Source organism: Formica exsecta, unplaced genomic scaffold (genome assembly GCF_003651465.1).
Source record: "Formica exsecta isolate Colony F162 unplaced genomic scaffold, ASM365146v1 scaffold811, whole genome shotgun sequence".
Classification (NCBI taxonomy): domain Eukaryota; kingdom Metazoa; phylum Arthropoda; class Insecta; order Hymenoptera; family Formicidae; genus Formica; species Formica exsecta.
This window is the reverse complement of record NW_021853583.1, coordinates 1-19,577: the sequence shown is the minus strand read 5'-3', so window position 1 is coordinate 19,577 and position 19,577 is coordinate 1. Positions and strand designations below refer to the sequence as shown.

General features: G+C 36.2%; 2 protein-coding genes and 1 long non-coding RNA gene across 4 annotated transcripts; 2 read left to right on the top strand and 1 right to left on the bottom strand.

Annotated features, from left to right (window-relative positions):
* The first annotated feature begins 765 nt into the window (after positions 1 to 765).
* Positions 766 to 7,685, top strand: LOC115244370 (mediator of RNA polymerase II transcription subunit 23). Of its 2 annotated transcripts, none has more exons than XM_029821963.1 (12): positions 766 to 934; positions 1,247 to 1,309; positions 1,497 to 1,741; positions 1,829 to 1,961; positions 2,113 to 2,295; positions 2,685 to 2,969; positions 3,187 to 5,332; positions 5,540 to 5,779; positions 6,045 to 6,204; positions 6,313 to 6,600; positions 6,751 to 6,957; positions 7,332 to 7,685. In XM_029821963.1, the coding sequence occupies exons 2-12, from the start codon at positions 1,265 to 1,267 to the stop codon at positions 7,468 to 7,470; spliced, it is 4,071 nt and encodes a 1,356-aa protein (XP_029677823.1). In that variant the 5' UTR covers positions 766 to 934; positions 1,247 to 1,264; the 3' UTR covers positions 7,471 to 7,685. The 2 variants fall into 2 exon arrangements, with proteins under 2 accessions (XP_029677823.1, XP_029677822.1); XM_029821962.1 differs by having other exon boundaries at positions 2,682 to 2,969.
* A 9,019-nt stretch (positions 7,686 to 16,704) lies between these two features.
* On the top strand, positions 16,705 to 18,020 carry LOC115244369. Its single transcript, XR_003885366.1, has 4 exons — positions 16,705 to 17,037; positions 17,235 to 17,345; positions 17,415 to 17,628; positions 17,719 to 18,020. It is a non-coding gene; the product is annotated as an uncharacterized LOC115244369 (long non-coding RNA).
* An 8-nt stretch (positions 18,021 to 18,028) lies between these two features.
* LOC115244368 lies at positions 18,029 to 19,550 on the bottom strand. The gene is made up of 2 exons (XM_029821961.1): positions 19,353 to 19,550; positions 18,029 to 19,276 (listed from the first exon to the last, which is right to left on the bottom strand). Exons 1-2 carry the CDS (start codon positions 19,525 to 19,527, stop codon positions 18,999 to 19,001), a joined length of 453 nt encoding a protein of 150 aa, XP_029677821.1. The 5' UTR covers positions 19,528 to 19,550; the 3' UTR covers positions 18,029 to 18,998.
* Positions 19,551 to 19,577: the final 27 nt, after the last annotated feature.

Below are 19,577 nucleotides of genomic sequence, written 5' to 3'. Positions count from 1 at the left end.
CTTTTCTACGTGCACCTCGGCTCCCACTCCTCAACACTCGGTCTAGATATACTATGTTTATGGACATAATAAAATACTGGCCAATCACAGCTATTCCTCTAAAAAATGGAATGATTGGCCAGTTTTATGCCGGTATTCATAGTCAGTTCTTATTTCAAGACCGTCTTAAGTAATGTCTTAAGATGCTAATACGGCTCTGTGATTGGTTTAGGGCCGGTATTCATAGTCAGTTCTTATTTCAAAACCGTCTTAAGTAATGTCTTAAGATGCTAATACGGCTCTGTGATTGGTTTAGGACATCTTAAGATTGTGCTTAAGACGGTCTTAAATATAAGAACTGACTATGAATACCGGCATAAAACTGGCCAATCATTCCATTTTTTAGAGGAATAGCTGTGATTGGCCAGTATTTTATTATGTCCATAAACATAGTATATCTAGACCGAGTGTTGAGGAGTGGGAGCCGAGGTGCACGTAGAAAAGAACATACTCTGTTTTGTGCCCCTTGCGTTCTCTCTCGCTCGCACGTAGCATGACGAAAGAGAGCGCTATGCTCTGTGCGAGCGAGAAAGAACGCAAGGGGCACGAAACAGAGTATGTCCTTTTCTACGTGGGCATCGGCCCCCACTCCTTAAATAAAGGCAAACGCTCGGTCTAGATATACTATGTCTATGCGATATTCACTTCCAGTACTGAAAATCTATAGTTTACGTCACATATACTATAGATTTTCAGTACTGGCAGTGAATATCGGAACACGGCCTCAGACGAATGGTTGATTGGCTAGTGCGACGTTGATGATGATGACGCATCCTGTGTGCAAAGTGCAAGAGCCCTATGCCCTGTGTCCTATAACGAATTATGAATAGATTTTGTTCAAGATAGTTGGGATTTGGAATAGTTTTGAGTATAACAGATCGGTTATGTGTGATTGGTAAATATATTCTTTAATCTTGTTATAATTATAAAGCTTGTATTATAAATCTTATAATCTCATAATTTTTTGAACGATTTATTAATTAATTTTATTTTTAGAAAAGTACAAAGAGGAGACAAAATATTTACGATTTTTACGAAATATCCCAGGCAGCATGTCTGTAAAAGATGATTAAAAGACAACTTAAAGACGCCTTATTGTTTTTTAGACATCTTTAAGATGTCTTTTGACTTTTCTGTGCTGTCTGGAATTTAATTGATTCTTTTAAGTTATATTTTACTTATTAATTAAAATTTTGTGTGATTACAGATATATACAGTTGAAAAGATGAGCAGTGAGACGCAGATTGCAAGTATAGTAAATGATATTTTGGTAAGTGTCGAAAAATATTGTTTTTAGGCATGATATATGATGTATGTTTATTTTTTTTTGTTTATGATTTGGTTATGAAATTTTGGATATAATCTTAATTCTAAAGATTAAGATATAAAAAGATATTAATAAGAGATATGGCAATTTTTTTTCTTTCTTTTCATATATTGCATTTTATATATTTCAGAAGGTAGAAGCGATAGAGGAAGCATTTAGTTGCGTTCTTGTTCATCAGCCTAACAATGAAAGCGAGAAAATAACAACATGGCAAAACGAACTAAAAGGAGTTATGACTGGATTAACAAAGGAACAGCAGGAAGCTGCTGTTCGTCAGTTCCTTTCAATGGCAGCAGCTATGACTAACCATAGACGATTACAGTTATTATTATCGCTGTTACAAAACTTAGTGCAATCAAATTTTTTACCTGCTAGGTATATTTTCAGATAAATAAAAGTTTTTGTCTTTGTCGCTTTATTTTCATTTTAGCATATTAAATTGTTTTTTGTGAATCTTTTCAGATTAGTATGTGAATGTATATTGAGTTGTGATAAATTACAATATCAGTTGGAAGACTTTTGGGTCGAGTGCTTTGTTCTCATTCGACATATCATTGGCGGAGTTGATTATAAAGGAGTCAGAGAGATCATGAAAGTAAGTTCTTATAAATAAATAGGTTTATAATTGGTTATATTTTCAATGTGCATGCAGAACATTACAATATTTTTTACAATCTAGATAAAATACTGGATATTTAAATTACTTATAAAAATATATTTATTTTTTATATCTTGTTTTATACTAGGGATGTAAAGAAAAAGCACAAACTATACCAGCTCGGTTAAATGCATCAGTTCAACCACAATTAAAAGCTTTAGAGAACGTTATTGAATATATTTTTGATAGAAATGCGTGCTTACTGCCAGGTTATTTTATTGTCAATGAGATACAGAAAGCTTATCCCGATAGCAAAAACTGGCCTCATTGGGTAAGTAACAAAAGTAATCAAATTTAATAATATATAAAATATGAAAATATTACATTCCTATATTATATAAGATTTGTGCCAAAGATTGGTTGTACATTAAAATATCCCTCAAAATATATACTCTAACAAGATTTGCATAGAATCAAAATATATATATGTATATATAATCTGAATTTTATGGAATCATATATACAATTTTAAACATTTTTATTAAGCTGTTAAATAATAAGCTACTTAACTGACAAATCAAAATATTTTATGAATATTATTGAATAAAGATATAGAAAAGAGTTTATGAGAAATGTTTCAAATACTTCATAAAATTTGCAAAGAAAATATTATTTTTTTACTGCTTGGTTTTACAAATATATATACATTTGTTCCAGAAGCTGGCAAAATTGCTCTCTAATTTTGTTGAAAGTTTTCGAAACACTGCACAAATGGTATCTATAGTAGGGCATTCAAAGATGTTACCAGTAGTTGAACATACAGGATATGCAGATCACTTAATTAATCCCTGGTTGTTGGATCCTACTACATTGAAATTTTCTTTGAAAGGAAACCTACCTTACGATCCAGATTTACTTAAGCCACAAACAGAATTGCTACGATATGTTCTAGAGCAGCCATATAGCAGAGATATGGTCTGTTCGATGCTTGGTTTACAAAAACAGGTAAGATTGTTGAAGTCAAAATATATATGAGATATAAACATAGATGTTGATAATATGCAAAAATTATTGAAAGAGAAAAATGAGAAAAAAGAATTAGATATGCTTATGTGAGATTTTAGTTTTATATACTAAATCCATTTCTCAAATTATATGTATTGTATAATGACCTTAGAAAGCATTGTATAATAACTTAAATATATTTTTATTTGTATAATAGCATAAGCAACGATGCATTGTCTTGGAGGAACAGTTGGTGGAACTAGTCATACTCGCGATGGAACGGGCCGAGAACGAATCTTTACCGGCGGAAGGAACGGACGGCACCGTTGCTAATCATTGGGTGTGGTTGCATCTATCTTCGCAGCTTATCTACTTCATCCTCTTCCAATTCGCGTGTTTTCCAAGTATTGTTATGGCAATACACGATAAATTGGCAGGTAGAGACTTGAGAAAGGGTAGGGATCATCTGATGTGGGTTCTCTTGCAATTTATTTCCGGTAGCATCCAACGAAATCCATTGTCGAATTTCTTGCCCGTACTGAAACTGTACGACCTTCTTTATCCGGAGAAGGAGCCCTTACCCGTCCCGGACTATACACAGGCACTGTGCACTCATCAAATGGCCATTACATGCATATGGATACATTTGCTAAAGAAAGCTCAATCTGAACCGGTCTCTAACATTCATAGACCTATACCGCACACGCTAAAGGTCCATCATGAGTTCCTGCAACATCTAGTTATGCCAAACACGTCTCTCTGTATGGGTTCGGACTATCGAATCGCGCTCTTATGCAACGCTTATTCGACGAATCAAGAATACTTTAGTAGACCAATGGCGGCCCTAGTTGATACCATTCTAGGTACACAAAAGAATCAGCAGCAGCAACCTTTGCAAACTTTGCAAAATACCGCGGCGCTGGCAAACGGTCCAACGACACCGCTCTCGATGTCTATCTTGGACTCATTGACTGTACACTCCAAGATGAGCTTGATTCACAGCATCGTCACGCACGTGATCAAGTTGGCGCAATCCAAGAGCAATATGGCGCTGGCGCCGGCACTCGTTGAAACCTATAGCAGACTATTGGTGTACACAGAGATTGAGAGTCTCGGCATCAAGGGATTTATTAGTCAGTTGCTTCCGACAGTGTTTAAATCGCACGCCTGGGGTACGCTATACACCTTGCTGGAGATGTTCAGCTACAGAATGCATCACATCCAGCCACATTACAGAGTCCAGTTATTGTCGCATCTCCACAGCCTCGCCGCGGTGCCGCAGACCAATCAAACGCAGCTTCATCTGTGTGTCGAGAGCACAGCTCTACGATTGATCACTGGTCTGGGTTCGGCGGAAGTGCAGCCGCAACTATCTAGATTCCTGTCGGAGCCGAAGACCCTCGTGTCCGCAGAATCGGAGGAGCTTAATCGGGCGTTGGTATTAACGCTAGCGCGTTCCATGCACGTGACTGGTACAGGTGCCGACAGTCTTAGTGGCACGTGGTGCAAGGAATTGCTGAATACTATCATGCAAAACACGCCGCATTCCTGGGCGAATCACACCCTGCAGTGCTTCCCGCCGGTGCTGAGCGAATTCTTCCAACAGAACAGTATAGCGAAGGAGAACAAGCAGCAGATTAACAAGGCGGTTGAGGAAGAGTACAGAAATTGGTCATCCATGAGCAATGAGAACGACATTATCGCGCATTTTTCCGTGCCCGGCACGCCGCCGTTATTCCTGTGCGTTCTATGGAAGATGATATTAAAGACCGATTGTATCAGTCCTATCGCGTATAAGATTCTCGAGAGAATCGGCGCCAGAGCGCTGTCAGCCCATCTTAGGAAATTCTGCGATTACTTAGTGTTTGAGTTCGCGAACAGCGTTGCTGGTCAGCATGTTAACAAGTGCGTCGACAGTATCAATGATATGATCTGGAAGTATAATATAGTGACCATTGATAGATTGATACTTTGTTTGGCGTTAAGAACTCAAGAAGGTAACGAAGCGCAAGTGTGTTTCTTCATTATACAACTGCTGCTGTTGAAAGCGGCGGAGTTTAGAAATCGATTGCAAGAATTCGTCAAGGAGAACTCACCGGAACATTGGAAGCAATCGAATTGGCATGAGAAGCATCTCGCCTTTCACAGGAAATTTCCGGAGAAGTTCGCGCCTGAGGGCATTATGGAGCAAACTAGCGGTGGGCCTAGTCAGTATCAAAGTCTACCCGTATACTTCGGGAATGTGTGTCTTCGTTTCTTGCCGGTTTTCGACATAGTAGTGCATCGGTACCTGGAGATTCCACCTGTTATCAAAAGTTTAGAGATACTGTTAGAACATTTGGGCTGTTTGTACAAATTTCACGGTACGTCAAATCACCTTTGCAAAACGAAAACTTTCGGAAACTCTATTGTTTTGCGTGACAATTAATAAATTGTTCGAATCTGTTCAAGTGTACTTTTTTCCTGTTTTACAATTAGAGGAAATAGATTTTTTTCGATAATGCGCAGATTGCATAGCAAATCAAAATTTATTTTTATCAGAAATAATTACGATTTATTAATATTTTTAGATCGGCCTGTTACATACCTTTACAATACATTGCATTATTATGAAAGGAAATTGCGAGATCGACCGTTGCTGAAACGTCGATTAGTGTCTGCTGTTTTGGGATCATTGCGGGAAATCAGAGCACCAGGATGGGCGCTTTCCGAGGCTTATCAAAAATACATGACGCTCTTTAATGACGAAGCAGTGCAATGGATACCAGAATTGGATTATTACATTCGTCTTGTACAAAGGATCGTAGAAAGTAAAGCAACAAAAGTTTTTGTTACACATGATAAGTTATATCTTTATTTTATTATTGATTTTCAAATTGAAAGATATGTAGCTTCTTTACAAACATAAAGTTTCTAAAAAATTTTCAAAAGATTAAAAATCAATCAAAAGTTTATTTATTTTTGTATTAATATGAACTCCGAAAAATTTTAAAATTTTCTTTAACGATGATGAAATTATAAATGAGACGATAGACATAGTAAGTGGTCCATTTTAACCAAACATGTATGTTAAAGCAATGTCTGGCACGGCTCATTTCCCTGCTACCGATTGGAGGTTCAACGAATTTCCAAATCCAGCAGCACATGCGTTATATGTGACTTGTGTGGAACTTATGGCTCTTCCAGTCGCCGCAAATTTAGTAGCTAATTCTCTATTGGACGTTGTCGCTAAAGGGTACTGTTCTTTTATTTTCAAACTTGCTTACAATCATATTACTAATTTAGTGATGGTAATCATCGAATTGTTTCATGTATAATTTTATTATTTTTATTTTATACACAGATATACCGTAGTACCATCAGACGAAATACATTTGTGGATAAATTGCGTCGGTTTGCTGCTAGCGGCGCTGCCGGAATGTTACTGGTCAGCATTACATGAGCGTTTAGTGGAGACCATCAGCAGTCCCGGTCTGGCTAATTGGCAATACAATAACTTGACGCCATTTCAGATGTTCAATTTCAACACTACACATAACAGCTTATTAGAAAATAAGTACAGTTACATGCTCGCACTAGCACATTCAGTATGGCATCATGCAGGTGTAGGACAGATTACAACAATGCCTCAGTAAGTACTGATTCCATGTATGAAATGAACAGGTTTAATATTTTCGTAGTTTTTAGAAATAGAAATTCTATTATAGCATTATTATACTCGTTATTTTATATTGCGTATTCTTATTGTATTATAAATTAATGAAAAAATATTTCTTTACAGATTTATCAAAGAGAAACTGCAGCCAGTTGTGAGCAGTGAAGAACAATTGATATATGCTTGCCATTTGATTGGCCCTACATTAGCAAGATTTAATGCGGAACGACCACATTGCGTAGTTGAACTCGCCGTCTCTTTGTATGAGATGTTGGAACGAGTTGACCACACTCAAGCACATTTGAATTATATGGATCCCATTTGTGATTTATTGTATCCTTTATATATATATATATATACAATCTTTGACCTATGTTGGTTCTTAATGGCCCGCGAAAATTCAGATTTGTGTTTTTCACATTAGAGATTTATTAATACTTTTAATAAGTTTTGCCAAATATCTTTATTATTTATTTTTCATTTGACATGTCCAGCCAAAAGATTGTAAAAAATACATGTAAAGTAGCAACGAGTTATATAAAATTAAGAATAATACGTTTCTATAAAATTTCAATCGAAAGATATCGCCGATCTCGTATCCTAATATTTTTATTATCGGATCAAGCATTTTTACGATCAGATTAATACATACATGTATCCTTTTCATTTACAATATTTACATATATCTTCCTTAATGCCTACAATAGATATCACATCAAGTACATGTTTGTTGGTGATATGATGAAGAATGAAGTGGAATGTATTATACGAAGACTGAGGCCTGCATTGCAAATGAGGCTGCGCTTTATCGCTCACATAAATATAGAGAAAATTCATACGTCCTGAGATACAGTTATTTCTACTACTACGGGAATAATGCCGTGACATGTATAATTCGGCTTTCCGGATTAAATATTAATCCGGTCATTCCAAAGTAGAATTATTAACGCGAAATATAAATAAATATAAGAAGTATATTTCTTTTATTCTATGAAACGTTTATCTCGTACTTGATATAATCGATTATATACGCGAATAAATAAAATGTGTGTTTGACTATCGCTTTTTTTTCTTTCAATGTATTTCCTACTGATTTCGAAGTTTGTTCTTTTTAGTTAAACTTGCACTTTTCAAATAATTCTTTGTGTATACTAAATATTAAAAAAATTCTTTATTTAATGCATTTCTCGATATATAAATTAAATGATGTAAACATTAAACAAAATTCAGGTAAGGAAAAGTAAATGAGTAAAAATTTTGTTTAAGAATATATATATATATATGTGTGTGTGTGTGTGGTAGGAAAATCACGAGTCGTTCTGCTAAATGCAGGTGACCCTTGGCGACGAAGGAAAATCACGAGTCGCGCTGCTAAATGCAGGTGACCCTTGGCGACGAAGGAAAATCACGAGTCGCGCTGCTAAATGCAGGTGACCCTTGGCGACGAAGGAAAATCACGAGTCGCGCTGCTAAATGCAGGTGACCCTTGGCGACGAAGGAAAATCACGAGTCGCGCTGCTAAATGCAGGTGACCCTTGGCGACGAAGGAAAATCACGAGTCGCGCTGCTAAATGCAGGTGACCCTTGGTGACAGGTAGGAAGTTGCGAGTAGCTCTGTAAAATACAGGTGACCCTTAACAACAGATGGGAAATCGCGAGTCGCTCTGTTAAATATAAGTGACCCTTGGCGACAAAGGAAAATCACGAGTCGCGCTGCTAAATGCAGGTGACTCTTGGCGACGAAGGAAAATCACGAGTCGCTCTGCTAAATTCAGGTGACCCTTAGTGACAGGTAATATAAGATTCCAGAGAAGGGGGTAGAAGGGCTAAAGGAGAGAAGGCCGAATAGGAAAGTAAGTTAAGATTGAAACGCGTAAATGATTGAAGTTACTGATTGATTTATTATAATTAATAATCCAAGAATTATTTCAAATTCACAGATGTGAAAGAAAAGAAAACAGATTTGAGAACATTCAAACCACTTACTACTTATCGAGTACGTTGGTAACAAATGAAAATCAGACGATGAAAGGCTTCGAAGGGCGAGGCGAGTTCCGATGAATCGGCTAGAGCTCGACCTGGCTGGTTGGAATGCAGTTCGCAGTCGCTGCAGTCACTTGGCACAAAGTCTTCCAAATTTGCACTGAATGTCTAAATTTTTCTAACTTGCACCAAACAACGCGGTTTTCGAGACACTTAGAATTTGTATGAAAATTTAAAAGTGAAATCGAAGTGATTATGGAGAACTAACAAAATCGAGAAATGAATAGAAGTGTAAACTGTGAATTGAACTGAACAAAAAAATAAACTGTACTGATTAAGGAACTGTAATGCCTAATGAACTGTAATGAATGATGAACTCTAACTTGAAATCCAGAGCATGCAGTGGCACGCAGTTCACACTAGAACACATGGTCTCTAGTTCACACGTACGTTGCTTGCGCATGTGTGCGATTTTCGTAAAATATCTTAAATGTAAGAAAATTTAATTAAGTCTTTAAAAAGTCCTCTTAAAGAGCTCATCCTCTCAATAATGCTCACTGGGATGCCTTTTATTATTTACTTGAGTTTATTTTAAGAGATATCCTCTCAATTTTTGTTTCCGAAAAGTTTGTCTCGCCTTTCAGTTTCCATTTGTTTATTTCTAGACGTAGTGCGCTCTTAAGATACCGCTAATCTTTATTCACGATGAAAGAAAAGAATCGTGGAGTCCGCTGGACATAACAAAACAAAACGCACCACTATCGTTAATTGCTCTGGTGTTGAATCTACAATGATGCTAAATGCAGGTGACCCCTGGTGACAGACAGGGAGTTGCGAGTCGTTCTATAAAACACAGGTGACCCTTAACAACAAACAACAAATCACGAGTCGCTCTGTTAAATACAGGTGACCCTTGGCGACGAAGGAAAATCACGAGTCGCGCTGCTAAATGCAGGTGATCCTTGGCGACCTTGATCTCTCAGATTTTGTATATCTAAATTATTTATTGATAGAAATTTTAAAATAGCACTTGCAATGGCTGCACCTGTTTTACTATTTTCTTTAATAAAACCAAGAAAGTGTTCATAAATTTTAAATTGATTATTTTTATATGAAACAAAACGCACCACTATTGTTAATTGCTTCTGATGGGAGATATCTGGTGTTGAATCTACAATGATCGCAAAATACTTACTTGAATTAATTAAAGAAATTATTGAATCGGAAATTAATTTAGACATAGATGATAATAGCTCATTTTGTATATGATTACTTAAATAATGCTGTCCATTTTCTTTTATTATAAATTGACGTAAGTGTTCAGCCATGGTTGAGTCAAATTCGGCTAACATCTGCACAAGTTGTAAGAAATTACCATTATTTGGGTTATGTAAAGTATTAGATTTACCTCTGTTACGTCCAGACTCGAAAAAGGATGAGTCGATGGAAGGGCGCAACAACTATCTTAATTATCCCGAAATCAGGCGCCTGGCGGCGTAAGAATCGGGTCGAACGAACTCTTAGGTATGAAAATCAGGTAAACGACCATTCGGGTCGCTATTACGCTGTTTATTCAGACGTTCGCTCGGTGGTCCCTTTTCGGTCAGGGAATTTGTCTGTGTAGGGCGTTTACACTTCCTCAGCCCGACAAATAATTGTTAGAAAACAACATTTGCGGGTCTGAAAAAATATGCGAGGTACAAGTGGCTGAATCGGGAATCGAACCCGAGTCTTTCGCTTTCCGGGCAACTGCTCTTACCACTGAGCTATTCAGACCTCGCACCTTACGCTACTCTAGCACAGTACATACGACTCCAGAGCGATGGATGCAGTGCCGATTGTCACGGAGAGACGAAATCCCCAGCACGTCTCCAGAGCGGTCCAAATCATAACGATTGAAAATTGGCGCCCGTAGCCGCTCAGCGATGAGTCTTGACTCACCACCAGTAGGTGTACCGCGGGAGTAGGTTTGGAGAAGGCAAGGAAGAATATTTAGGGGAGTAGGAGGGGGAAAAATAGGGAGGAGAACTTGGAGTAATGAGGTCGCTAGAATGTCTGTAGGTGTGTGCAAAATCGTAATCGTAAACGCTTGATCGAAATACGCAAGGTGATCTTTTTCACTATAGAAAATTATAAGTGATAATTTCTAGTTGGAATTCGCGTAAAGAAAAAAAAATGGTTGGTAGCGACTTACTCTTTTTAGAAGACGGACGGGCAGCTTAACTCGGAGATTGTCGTTCGTGGTCGAGAGAGATGCCGTTGAACAAGACACTGATCACAGTTCGCGATGTAAATGACTTTTAATAACTACACTGAGAACGGACTAACTAATCGACTTGTAGATTGACTTATTGAATGACTTACTGCCGGACTGATTCGTCAACCGGGTAACTCTGATGAAAACTGAGATGATGGAGTCTCGCGGGCTCCCTTTTTATAGTTCGTCGATTGGTCGAAGGTGAACATTTTCCGATGGACCCTTGCACACGTGATTTTGAGGTGAATAGCAAAGGTCTATGATTTCTATCGATGATGATGCGGTTATTTTGTTCGATATTTCGTAAGGTGATTTCATCGTCTCTTCGCTGGAAAGTCTATATATGGAATATCTATTGATCGGCCTAATATCTTTTTGTTTTTCTCGCGGTTACTCATAGATATATTTACTGATAAATGATGAAATGTTTAAAGTTTAAAACGTTATGTGGTGCAAGATGTTCTATTTACCGAAAGATTTATTTTTATTGCCAATCGACGATCCTTGCCGCAATTTCGCGAAAGGAAGGAATCGTGGAGTCGGCAGGACGTAACACCTCGGAAAGCTAAATTTTGTTGAGCAAGATATTTAACAATTAGAATTATTCGTTTAAAGACATTTCTCCAGTGTTCTTGTTCAATATTAAAAATCTTTTCATTATGAAAGTCTATAGTGTGCTGAGAGATCATTCCGTTAGCGAAAAGTTGCCAAGATTTAAAAGCATCAAGATGTTTTTTGGTTTGCTCATGATCATTAACGACACGATATATATTTGACCAATCAGAATAGCCAGAGAGACTGGAGAATTAATTTTCATTTCGTTGATATAAAGAACAAGAGAAACAAAAAACAGCATTTTTAGATTTTGAATAAACTAACCAATTTCTGGATAACTTTTCACCGTTAGTCATTGTACGGGTATATGAACTTTTTGAGAAGCAGCTATTATTTGAATCTAATGGAAAGTCAAAATCCATAATTTGTTTGGGAACGCCATGATCAATTATCTGAGTCCGAAAATCTTGAGAAATTATATCAGGCCAGAGACCTGGATCTTCAAATTGATCGATCCGAACTAATTGAAAACTATTGTCACCGTCGATATTGGTATCAATATCAATATGAATTGACGCAGGAGGTGAAATCGAATTTGGGAAAGCTTCAGAAGGTGAAACGTCTGCGGTCGACGTTGATGGTATTGGGTCTAAAGAAGTAGACATCGAAGAAAGAGTACAAAAAGATGTGCTTGCCATCGATGAACTCGTTGAATAATGAAAGGAAGCATTTGGTGTAGTTTTTAAAAATTTAGCTAATGAGCCCGATAATTTTTTACCTTCTTCTCCTTTTCTCTTTTTCTCTTGACGAAATTGAAAACCAGAAGGTTTTTTACTATTCATGGTTCCGTATAATTCGTAGAGCCACCAGAGGCCCCAACGAGGTCTCGAGTCCCGGGTCTTGGCTCCAGGCTCACCGGCTCGGCAGTGGAAGGGATAACGCACACAAGCGTACATGTGATGCGCAGAGTGCTCTGCGTTATCCCTCCACTGCCGAGCCGGTGAGCCAAGCCAAGACTTCGTTCTGGCATCGTTGCTTACTGCTTACCGCCTTATGTAGTATAGCGTAGGCTATCTCTGAAGCAAATTTTTTTCTTGCTGCCACGCTGCCATTCGATTAAACAAGGTTTTACAAGCGGGCGGCATTGAGCCGGATAAGGGCGGTCATCGCAGCGGTCAATTTTCGGTCAGTTTTTGGACACTTCAAAAATTATTGGCGCCTATTAAAATTTTGCGCCCCTACAAATTTTGCGCCCTACGCTGGAGCGTACCAGCGTACCCCATCCGCACGCCCCCGCATCTATCCCAGCAAACACAGATACATAACTGTAACATTGCCATAATAAAACGGAATGTAACAAGTAATATAACGTATTTGTTACATGTAACATTCACGTTAGTTGTAATTTCCCACTCATACAAAATTGCAGTTATATAACATGAATATAACATGTTACTAAAATGTTATATGATTGTTACAGTCATGTAATAGTCCACCCAAGTAGCAAATTGTTGTCACAATAACAGTAAATTTTGGTCACAAAATGGTCAATTAGACATCCTAAGTTAGGTCTCATGAGACCCGAAAATGTCTCGTCGATATGTCACATCCACGAGACGTCATTTTCTGACGTTTGTTTGACGGCAAAACTAAGACCAATTATAGTAATAATATAACACATATTAATGTGATATATATTATAGGTAAATTTAAATAATTTAATTTATAAAATTAAAGATTTTATTTATATGGAAGTTAATTTCTGTTTTATATTTTAAGCAGATAATAACAAACAATTTTTACTTATTCGGATAGGAATTGTCCGAATAAATTAAAATCGGATATTATCTGTCCGATTTTCCAAAAGTTCAATATCTGAATTTCCTGGTACGGGAATCGTATCAGAAATTGAACTGATAAAAATAATTACAATGTTATTAGCCGCATTTTGCAGGCTTTATATACGCTCATGACAAGAATTTGAATACGGGTATAGATAGTGAATAGCGCGCCGTATAGCGGTAAGCAAATGAACTATAATCCCAATATTAGTTACAAAAGAACTTTATTTGGACGATCATAGGACGTTTTCAAAATTACGTCTTTGGCTAGTCTAAGAAATGAGGTCTTTTAAACGTCAATTATTAGTCTCCGACATTATAGACCAAAAATAAACGTCATTATGTCGTTTTTTGACGTTACTCTGTTACTTGGGCTGTTACATTACATATTACTTTTATGTTACATAGCAGTTATATTCTGGTGTTATATTGCTTAAATAAGAGATAGTTATATAATCCCAATATAAATTAGGTATAACAACTGTTACATTACATGTTACTCCCATGTTACATAGCAGTTATATTCTGGTGTTATATTGCTTAAATAAGAGATAGTTATATAATCCCAATATAAATTAGGTATAACAACCGTTACATTACATGTTATTCCCATGTTATATAGCAGTTATATTCTGTGTTTGCTGGGATGTTATAATTTCGCACTCAACAATGTAAATGTAATATAACATATGTTATCATATTATATTTACATCGTTGAGTGCGAAATTATAACATAAATGTAATGTAACTAATGCTCTGTGTCGATTAGGTATACATTAATTTTTGGTTTATTCTACACTGAGAGCTATCCGGATTTCTTGTTAAACCTAGCTAGAAAATCCAATAATATCAAAAGAAAAGCCGCTTTATTTTTTTTTTATTTTTGACCGCGAATCCCATAATTTCGAGATTTTTTCGCCGGCAAAAATAAAAGAAAAACGAAACGGCTTTTCTTCAAATTTAGACCAAAACAAAAAGTATACATATAAGCCTTTTCCGTTCTGTTGATTTATTTAGTTCTTCAGCGATTATTGAATACAGTTTTCATTAATATTATTACTATACAGTGTATTTAGTTTGAGCAATAGCAACTTGTGATTCAACATTCAACGTTTCAAGCATTGCATTAAAGAAAAAAAGTTTCGTTGTTCTGTGAATTAAAGGTAAGTACTTAAATGAAATATCTTTCAATCGCTTAGTACTGAATTTGTTATATTAGAAGAGCTCTCACGAAAGTATCACTTACAGGAGGTTACGGAGTTATTTCGATATCTTGCACGTAGATCCAAATTTTATAGTGAACGCTATGTCTTTGATCAATCTGCTGGTCTGTTTTGTCAATGTCAAAATAGTGTTTTCTCTTCTAAACGATGCATTCTCATTTATCCAATCGATTTTTAAAGATAACTCACTTTCGAAAAAAAGTAAAATATATCCATTGGAATATATCCCCAATGGGATTTCTCAAATAACCGATTCAAATTTGCTCACTAGTTTCTCGAACTATTTAACTTATTCTCCAAGACTTGTGGGATGACTTTCTGAGTTGAAAGTTATTATTTGTTATATATATTTTTGGTGTTTATTTGTTATACATTTTTGGTGTTTTTGTATTTCAAAATATAAAATGGATTTTATTTATTTATTATATTTAGATGTCAGACAGTCGAAAGCGTTTATCTGGATTTGAATATCGTAAGAGAAGATTGGAAAAAGAAGAATCAGTAAAAAAATTTACATCATTGAAAAAGTTCTTAACACAAAAGGCTCCGACATAAGAATAGGAGAATTCATCGAGAGAAGAACGTTCGTTTGAGGCCACTCAAGAAGCAACTCCTAATGCTGAAAATGTTCTTGATAAAACTAACAATCAGGACTCAATAATTGACCAACCGATTGAAAATACATCAGCAGGTTCATCATCGGCAAATCATCAAGAAATAATTCTAAGGGACATTGATTTTTTGCCAGAGTTTTTTTCGGATCAAATGAGATTCACTTTGTTAGAACTAGGATCAATTCAGATAAAAAATATTTTTTTTCCATTTGACAAACAAAATAAGTCATTTTCAACAATTTATTATTATAAAAAAATGAGCAATAATGAAAAAATTCCAAGGAAGTGGCTGATATATTCAGAATATAAAAATGCGGTTTATTGTTTTAATTGTAAATTGTTTGATTCGAAAGTTCACTCGCCTTTCTCTGACTATAATGGTTTCAACGATTGGAAACATTTATCTCAAGCGCTTGAAAGGCATGAAAGAAGTAAAAAACATATTAAGAATGTATTGTCAGTTATAAATTTGAAAAAATCTTTGAAACTTGAAACAACTATAGACTGTGAAAATGAAAAACATAAATTTAGAAAAAAAACGTTGGATACTTGTTCTAGAAAGAATTATTTATATGATTGAATATTTGGCGGGGCAAAATTTAACTTTTAGACTTTTAGGCTCTAATAAAAAGCTTTGCGAACGAAATAATGACAATTTTTAAAAAATGATAGTAGCAATATCTATTTCCGATAATGTTTTAGCAGAGCACATCAGGCGCATTCAATCTGATAGTAAATGTTTACCTCAATACTTAGGTCATAATATCAAAATGAGTTCATATCTATATTAAGCCAAAAAGTTAAAAATGGAATTATTCATCTATTACATAAATCAAAATATTATTCTGTGATTCTAGATGGTACCCCAGACATTAGTCACCAAAAACAAATCACAGTAGTTGTATGTTTTATGCTTCTGAACGAAGATTTCAAAAAGGTAGAAATTAGAGAGCATTTTTTAAGTTTTTTCCTTGTGACTGATACGACCGGTCAAAGATTGACCAATTTCTTTTGAAATTTTTGGATAATGAAAATATAAATATAAATGATTTCAGGGGTCAAGGCTACGACAATGGGGCTAATATGAAGAGAAAAAATAATGATCTTTAGAAAAAAATTCTTGATATCAATCGTAGAGCGTTTTTTATGCCTTGTGGAGCATATAGTAATTAAATACTTAAAATTAAAATACTTAAATTTAATAGTAAATGACGCTGCTAATTCATTGGAGATTACAAATTTTTTCAATATAGTTCAAGAATTATATCATTTTTTTCGGCCTCTACTCATCATTGGAATGTATTGTTACGTCCAGACTTAATGGAAAGAAGAGTCAGCGGGAGGGCGTACCCTACTTATTTCTAGACAAACGCTAGACAATGCGTGTCTTATGCGTCGTCTACAATGACAGCAAGAGTAGTAGATATAGGCCGGTATTCATAGTCCGTTCTTATATCCAAGATCGTCTTAAGTGTGGTCTTGGGTCGTCTTAAGATCCCATTCAACCAATGAAATGGCCGCATAGTATCTTAAGATCGTACTTAAGACGATCTTGAATATAAGAACGGACTATGAATACCGGCCTAAGACTGTAAGACGTCAGAGTAAGCTGGTTTTTCGGTGTAATAGGGCGTAGAGTAAGGCCGTAAGCGAAATGGTTGAATTCTATTTCCTACGGTCTGCTTCTTTACTCTCAGCCAATGAGAGCTCGACAGTAAGAGCGGGAGCACAGCTGTGTAGTTTGTATGTCGGTTAACACACAATGTCGGACATGGAATCTCTTTGTGCGAAAGATGAGCTCAGCAGTGACCGAGAGCTAATTGCCGTGGTCCGAGTAAATAGATTTTTGTACGACAAGACTGAAAAGTTATATGCCAATGGGGAGGTGAAGGCCGCAGCATGGGCGCAGATCGGCGCGAGCCTCACTCATCCAGTAGAAGGTAAGTTTATTTCGATTATTTTAAAATATTGGTACGGTTTTTTGTAGCGATATGTTGTTACGGTATAGTCGATGAACATGGTGTCACATAATAAATTGGCGAAAGACATGTTTGACAGAATGCAAGTTAGGTTAGGTTAGATTTAGATTATAACTTTGATACACTAGGAAAAGAAAATGTAATAATCTATTTGTCAGGTCTTGTTGCTGAAAAAAGATTTTACGCCCTGAGGCAACGCTTTGGAAAACACCAGCTTGGGAGTTGTACAAAAACCTGACATTCCTGGAGGACATCATCAAACCTAGAAGGTAAGTGTTGCGGCTTGAGAAGTTCTGCATGATAAATGTCGATAATTTATGATTGTAATGTGATTGCAGAACCTCATCCAACTACAAGTCCCAAATCCAAAAGGACATTTCTGCAAATAATCAAGTGCCACAAGTTTGCACAAGTTCCTCATTCACGTCTACGTCTGCTTCTTCTAATGGTCAAGTAACAACAGTGTTTTGCATTCCCCCTCTGTTACGTCTGTTGCAGCAAGCCCAGACACATCTAGTTCTTGGAATTGGGACTTATGTACAAGACTCGCAAGTAAGGAGATTAAAAGACTCATTGTCAGGTCTCCACAGTTTGTTATAACATTCTAGATTAATCTAAAGTATTCCTCTGTTACATTTTCAGGTACTGAAAAGTCAGATACTGAGAATTCTATAAAAGTATCTGAGGATTCCTGTTCGCCACTTCCTCTTGCAACAACACTTCTTGCTACACTATCTCCTACAACACCATCATCTGCAGTTACTTCGGGATCTGAAAGCAATAATGCAGTACCACAGGTGCAGAGAGCTATGCCCAAGATTGGCACCAAGCACAAGGTGCCCCCTTCTGATTCTTTTGCAACTAAAAAACGACAGGAGATAGACGCTGTCAGTAAGTCTTTCATTGAGCAGAGTAAGGGATTGACAGATTTTGCAGCGAAGATCAGTGAAACAAGATAGAGATAGTCTGTGATTTTTGCTCAAAAGTTCAATTTACTTACTGTGATTTTATAACCAATAATTATAATTATTATGATAATCTTATATAAAAACTACAAAAAATATTTTGTTTATATATAGTTTTATTATTATTAATACATAGTTTATTATATATAGTTTTGTTATTACTAATGTAAAATTTTAGGAAATAACATGAAAGTAGCCTTTGGTTTAATTTTTAACTTATTGTAGACTAAAAAATTGAGTCTTTATAATATGTTCATTTTTATATTTGAATAAACACTACTATTCGTACTTTTCAGAAATAGTATTAAGTATTTTTTGGTAGAACTTACATTGCAGACCAAAGCAAAATTGAGTTTAGGTTGTGTTTTTGTGTTAGTTTGAAGGACGACAAATAAAAAATAAATGTTTTGATACAATCGTTTACTTTATTCAATCTTCTTATTGACAAACTTATAAATAAAATTATCAGTATTAAAAATATTCATTATGCTCTTTTCATAGCCAAGTAACACAGCATTCAACTACAGAACTAAATAACAAATTATGATCACATATAAAATGCAAAACAAAACGTAAATTTGACAACTATGCGAGAGGGTTAATTATTTGACCTTGAGAAACTCTCATATACTGCCAAGGCGCCTGAGCTTCCCCAACTGGAGATACAAAATACTGCTTGAGGTAATTGCGCATACCTTCCGACACTGAGCCACCTCGATTAGCTCCAGTCCTACGTAACTCTTTAAAAAATGCACAAGGGCCAATAGTCCTCAACCGACCGTCATGAATAAGCCCATCCTCATCCTCAACATCGAGCCAATTAGGAGGACAATACTGAGAGGCACATTTATCATTACCGTCATTACAGCTCATAATGAAGTTGTGGAGACAAACAAGAGCTTTTACAATCTCTTCTATATTTGCTACAGAAAAACGCAATCGTTTGTACAAAATATGTCAGCGTGAGACTAATATTCCAAATGTGTTTTCTATGCAGAGACGAGCCCTACTGAGTCGGTAGTTGAAAACACGCTGCTCGTCTGTTAATCCATTGCGTCTTGCATAGGGGCGCATGAGATACGTGTTAAGGGGGAAGGCCTCATCGGCCACAATCACATGTGGAAATGGAACATCTCTCCCTGGCAGAGGTATTGGTGATGGAAGATCAGCGTCACCAGAGGCAAGGTCTGCAGCTAATTCAGAATTTCTCCACACACCACCATCACTGATCGAACCTGTAAATACATCAAATACACTTCATTGCAACGTTACTATTAATTTGTTTCCTATCAGTTATTAAGAAGAGATTACCAAACTGTCCAATGTCCCATGTGAATTTATGATTTGCATCACAGAGTGCCAACAACACTATACTGAAGAATTGCTTGTAGTTGTAGTACTGTGATCCAGAGCATGGCGGCTTTTCGATTTCCATATGTCTGCCATCAAGAGCACCGATACAGTTTGGAAATTGCCATTGCAACATATATTCTTTAAAAAGATATAAAAGTAAGGCTCTTACACGATTAAAATCAA

Bases quoted from the DNA above. Each gene is read 5' to 3' on its own strand.
- LOC115244370 (XM_029821962.1), top strand. From the start codon at position 1,265: ATGAGCAGTGAGACGCAGATTGCAAGTATAGTAAATGATATTTTG. The intron at 1,962-2,112 runs GTAAGTTCTTAT...GTTTTATACTAG, and splicing joins GAGTCAGAGAGATCATGAAA to GGATGTAAAGAAAAAGCACA. The intron at 6,205-6,312 runs GTACTGTTCTTT...TTTTATACACAG, and splicing joins TTGGACGTTGTCGCTAAAGG to ATATACCGTAGTACCATCAG.
- LOC115244368 (XM_029821961.1), bottom strand. From the start codon at position 19,527: ATGTTGCAATGGCAATTTCCAAACTGTATCGGTGCTCTTGATGGCAGA. The intron at 19,277-19,352 runs GTAATCTCTTCT...ATGTATTTACAG, and splicing joins ATGGGACATTGGACAGTTTG to GTTCGATCAGTGATGGTGGT.